The sequence below is a fragment of the Olea europaea genome, unplaced genomic scaffold (assembly GCF_002742605.1).
Source record: "Olea europaea var. sylvestris unplaced genomic scaffold, O_europaea_v1 scaffold2910, whole genome shotgun sequence".
NCBI lineage: Eukaryota > Viridiplantae > Streptophyta > Magnoliopsida > Lamiales > Oleaceae > Olea > Olea europaea.
The window spans coordinates 111,668-117,176 of NW_019247672.1; the positions used below are offsets into that span (position 1 = coordinate 111,668).

The 5,509-nt window shown below is 35.4% G+C and overlaps 2 protein-coding genes across 2 annotated transcripts in view; one reads left to right on the forward strand and one right to left on the reverse strand.

Annotated features, from left to right (window-relative positions):
* The window catches only part of LOC111384415, a 9,580-nt gene extending 8,270 nt beyond the window's left edge, over positions 1-1,310 (forward strand). Inside the window, exon 3 of the mRNA XM_023008683.1 lies at positions 1-1,310. Within this exon, the coding sequence (XP_022864451.1) occupies positions 1-969 (969 nt within the window). The 3' untranslated portion in view covers positions 970-1,310.
* Positions 1,311-3,975: 2,665 nt separating this feature from the next.
* Positions 3,976-5,509, reverse strand: part of LOC111384416 (heterogeneous nuclear ribonucleoprotein 1-like) — a 17,967-nt gene continuing 16,433 nt past the window's right edge. The window contains exon 3 of the mRNA XM_023008684.1: positions 3,976-4,617. Within this exon, the coding sequence (XP_022864452.1) occupies positions 4,604-4,617 (14 nt within the window). The 3' untranslated portion in view covers positions 3,976-4,603. The remainder of the gene's footprint in view (positions 4,618-5,509) is intronic.

Below are 5,509 nucleotides of genomic sequence, written 5' to 3' on the forward strand. Positions count from 1 at the left end.
CGTAAAGTTGATTCCTCCCTCAAATGTGAGATATGGATGCTAAGCAGGGTGCGAAATTACCTCGAAGATCAACTCTTGGGATTTGCTTTGGTGCCTCTGTCTGAAGTCTTCCTTAACAACGGGAAGTTAGAGAAGGAGTTTTCTCTCTCCTCAACTGACCTCTTCCACTCTCCAGCTGGTTATGTTCAGTTAGCCCTCTTGTATGCCGGAGCTTCACCAGAAGTGATTCCAATTCCTGCATCATCCTCATCTGTGGCCGCAGATGCAGCTGTGCAGGACATGAAATCAACAGAATCTTGTCCGAGTGACTTTGACAAAATTGAGTTCCCAGATCCTAATGTAGTGAATGAGAATCATCAGATGGTTTCCGAGTATTTTGGGATCCCAAATACTGATATGGACGACTCCCATGGTTCAGACAGTCTGGTCAAGTCTGGAAATGAAAATAACATAACATCAGAGGTAGGTGTTCAACTTGAAGAAGGCTTCTCAACAGACACCATCACCTTGACACCATTCCCAAAGCATGATTCTCCTCTGGGCTGTGTATCAATGAACGGAACTCCATCTGCTTCACTTCATTTGAGCTCGCAGTCTTCTGAGACTCCTGGAGACTCAAAATTTCCCAATGAAGAATATGTGTCACCTCCTAAAGATAATCGGAAGGAGAAAAGTTCTGGTGTTGGAGAAGCTGAGAGTAATGCGTCAGGGGGGCTACCAAATGATACATTCGCAAAGCCCGTTGTCACCATAAACATTGAACCAGAGCCGAAGGTGGTGCAGCAGGACTTTGTGGATATGTACATGAAGAGCATGCAGCAATTTACTGAGTCTCTGGCCAAGATGAAGCTTCCAGGAGACTTTGAAAACCAGCCAACCAGCTCTGGCAATTCGAGTTCGGACCAGAAAACACCAACATCTAATAACTCTGGCTCTCGAGTATTTTATGGGAGTAGAGCTTTCTTCTGAGCTTTCATTTGATGTTCCAGAGTGCACAGGTGATATAATGATCCTAATCAAGACTGATGCATTTAGTAAACATTATGTGCATGATTGGTACGGTAGTTGACTGGTGCATGTTTGGTGCAATATTAGATGGTAGTTCAACAATACAATGAATAAGATTTTAATTTCTTGTTACCATCTAATATTATGCAATCAACCTTACCAAACATGCCATAAGTGTATTGCATAGGTCACAGTTATTGTATGTTGGGATGCTTTAGATGATGATTAATGACATTGTCTCTTATGGAAATAAGTTTTTTTGTCTGAGTTGGTCATGTTATATCTTTGAGATGGTTGTCCTCGAATTTTTGCCAACATGGATCTTGTTCTCTCTGCTTCCAATGACTGTATGTTACTGTTCACCTTCAGTGATATATCTGAAGGATTTAGCACATTGGGCTAAAGCGTCCATTATTTCCTTTTAGCTGTTTGATGACATCTCCACTGGTAAAGGGTTCGTCCGTCCAGAATCATTTACGGAGCTTGCATAGCTGCAAGATAACATTCCCTTGTCGGACCATGCTGCATGTATATCATACTTTTGACATAAAGGCTTACATAATGTCATGTGGTATTTTATCATCAATCAGTTCAAAAAGATAATCATCTCTTGCATCAAATTACCTCCCGACACATACCTTTCTGGCACTGGACATTTTCTTCTGGCAAAATGGCTCTTCCCTTGTCTTTATAATTTCACAACCCATTTGATTTTCAACTACATGCATTTCTGGCCAAAATTTTACATAAAAGTTTGCATCTGAGTGACTAATCTTCTCTGAGTAATTGCTGGTTCTTACAAAATAGAACATGCCATCAGGACTGACGGGCTCAAACCCGCTTTGACCTATTGAACTACAATCCCAGGATAAGTAGCTGGTCAATTCACGAAATCCTGTCTACGAAGCAAGGGTATTGAAGTGGTTATTACAGAAAAAAAAATTCTTTTACCCATTTATTGTAACACCTTTTGATGAAGCCGATCAACAGAAATGAAATCGAACGAAAATCGCTTCCTTTTTTCCTCTCTCTCCAAAGGAGATGCCGTTGGAGAGTGCTGCTCCAAAAAAAGGGAACAAGATCTAGTCTCTGAAAACACTGCTTCAACACCCTTGTGGTTGGTTTATGGTGCCGTGGCCGGGGGGCGAAACTAGAAATTTTACTCGGTTGGGGGTAGATTGTAATTAAGCCCCCCGCTTGGTTTCCATCATTTGATGTTATAACTTTTGAAGTAGTGTTTTTTTAGAATGTATGGTTGAAAAAGAAGGAAATTTTTTTTATTTATGCATAATATTATTTTATTGGAGAAGAAAAAAGAATGTATTATAAATGGGAAGGGCCAAGATATTTTTCCCCTTCAAACTTTCACATTGCAGTGGGGTCACTTATTTTCGAACTTTCAAATTTCAAGTAGGGACAGTTGACCCCACTATTCCCCTTTAAATCCGTTACTGCACTGGCCTCGCTAGTAAAAGCTTGCAGTGCATTGTCCTATATACAAAGGCCGGTTCAACCGGGCTTGTCCTCTTTATGTATGCGGCGAAAGGATTCTTGAATGTTCTGTCATTTTCATATCGGGTTGTAGAGGAGAAAATGGAGCTGAATTTGTTTACTTTTCTTCTTTTTTTATTCGAAGAATTAGAATTCAATGGTGGGGGAGAAAGAAAGGAAATGGTCGGTGAACAAAGTAACTTTCTTTCAGGGGGAAAAAAATCCTTTTTTTTTTTTTTTTTAACTAATTTCCTTTTATTTTCTATTACTTTTAATTTATTCACATCTTTTTTTTCTTTTTCTTTTCTTTTCCCCACGTAATTTTGATCGTTTGAACGTAAGGAATCAATAGGGTGGAAGGTTAATTCACCTATGTTTCATTGTTATTATTTACGTTTTGATCATTCGCTATGTTGATGAATCTTAGACTATTTTATATCAAGATGCAACTTATTTGTGTTATAAATATTTTTGTTATGTTGTATTCAGATGGAATCTCGTGTTCAAAATTTGTTAGTGTTGTTTTTTTTTTTTTTTGAATGGATTAATGTCTTGAATTTATGATTTGTTAAATCATCATCTTTTTTAATACAAGGAATCCTTTAATAGTATTTGTGAGTGATTGATTTTTTCAATCTTGATTTCGTATGTATGAGTCACAAAGATTGAGAAATAGAACCATAATATTTAATTCATTTTCGATGGTCATAAAACGACCATTTTAGTGTGCTCTTGTTCTCAAGATTGTGAACTAAATATTAGCATCTACATCAAGAATTCAAGTTTATACATCATTAGTTTGATGTTTTGTAGGAACTACCAGTAATAAAGAACTTGCAAATGATTTTGTTTATCACAAAGGGGTTCATTGTTTCTAATCCAACTTCACCTTAATTGTTATTTGAACAAATAAAAGTTATGTCTATTTGAGTGGGATAGCTACCTCCTTGAAAACTTTGGTCATGGAACGATTCTACACAGTATGGTTCCATATTCAACTTGGAATCGATAGTTTCATTAAAAAGTTATTCAATGATTCTTGATTAAGTTCGTTTCTCTTTGGAATTGGATCGTGCAGATCTAGTAAATTCACTTGTGGTCGATGGCTTCTTTCCTTGTAGGCAATGGGACATAATCTTGTAATTTTTTCTTGGACATTGATCTCTTCGTGTTCATGTCTCCGCCAAGACTTATTCGAGGCTCCAGCAAATGATTCAAGTTCATAAGAACAATGAATCGACATGGGGTATTCTCGATCTTTTGGAGAAAATATATATCAGATAAGATCAAAATTCTTCAATAGGATAAGAAATTTGAGAGAATCGACAAACCTAAGAGAGGATCCAAAATTGCCTAAAGAAAGAAATTCACCGAAGTTCACCAGTTTAAGTTCTTTTGAGTGGTATCTTCAAAAACACAACTTTTTAGATGATAAATATACACCTTCTGAATTTCATCAGTAAACAATCAAATAAATTCACACACAAACTCAATTTAAGACATAATACAAATAGAACTTTCAATGTGTCAAATACAGAATTTCGACAGTAACGGATCAAAATATTCAGTATTTTATTGAAGGGAAACCTACGTGGGTGGATCCCTCTTATATTTCACGCTGGCTGGTACATGAAACAGAAGCTCACATACGATTTCTAGGAAAAATACAAATTCCAGAAATGTCGAAAAAACTAGGATACGTGCCAGCATAGGGCTGACAAAGACTGAAAGAGAAAAGAATATAAAAAATAATAATCCACTACTTCTTTAGGTTGAACCGATGGTACTGTCTTTATGGAGAGACTCAAAAAGCTAACTACAATGGATCTTCGATAATGTATCCTGCAATCTGATTTACATCTCAATCGAATGATCATGAAGGAACCTAAGCTGTGCGTAAAAACCAAACCTCAAATCTTCACAAAATCCCAGGAAGCTGCTCTTTCTGAACACATATTTTGAACAAGAACACGGTTAGCTCCATATAATGATATCATTATGAGTTAAGATACTTCTTTACGAGGGATATGTAAGAATTTCACAATCCAAATTTCTGAATTCTCTTCTGCTATGATTATCTTCAGATATCTGATACATACGTTTCCTATGCAGCAATTCCTGAGAAAGATAAATGAAGAAAATCAAATAACTGATGTAGCGATATAATATTCACATGTTGAAAAATATCACAAGCAATGACAAGAACAAAATTGACATTAATTTACAGAAGCAATCATGAATTCATAAAACAATATTAAGAGTTGAAATACAAAATACGCTATATTTATTTTATGATTATTATATATAGATTCTAAAGTAACAATTCAATTGTTTTTCATGAAATATTAGCTGTCTTATTATTCAGCTCAATAAACCTTTTTAAAAAAAAAAAATCATAAAAAAATGGAAAGAAGGAATGAGCACAAAGGACTATCTAAATTGATTTGTATTTGCCCATAAGCTCCAAGTACGTCCAAGGAATTAGAAAAAAATGATTTTTTATGTATTTAGTTACTAATGTCACTTCTTTTAATTTTTTAATTTATGTGATTCCATGGAGTGTACCTATTTGAACAAATACTTTGACGAGTCGCAATTTTACAGTCAATACTTTCATGGTACAGTACATAAGTGAAAGGTTTTGACTAAGATATTCAAGGTATATCAGAAAACTATGAACAAAAAGGGAAAGATAACAAATTCTATGAAAGGAACTCCTATTACTATCAGTTCTTCCTATTACCATCAAATTATTGTCTATTTAACAGTTGTAGACAATGAATTGCATAATTAGCAATCATCTTAATCATCCAAGTCTAGTTTATTGAAAAAAAAAGAGAGAGAGAAAGAAAGAAAGAAAGAAAGAAAGAAAAAGGAAAAGAATATGGCATAAGGCATATTCATTCAGAGTCTTCATAATAATGTGTAGGCAAATCTAAAATAAGACGGCAGTTTTACCTCTTTTGGGTTGTCTATTTGCAATACTATAGCCTGTGCCATAATCCTCGGA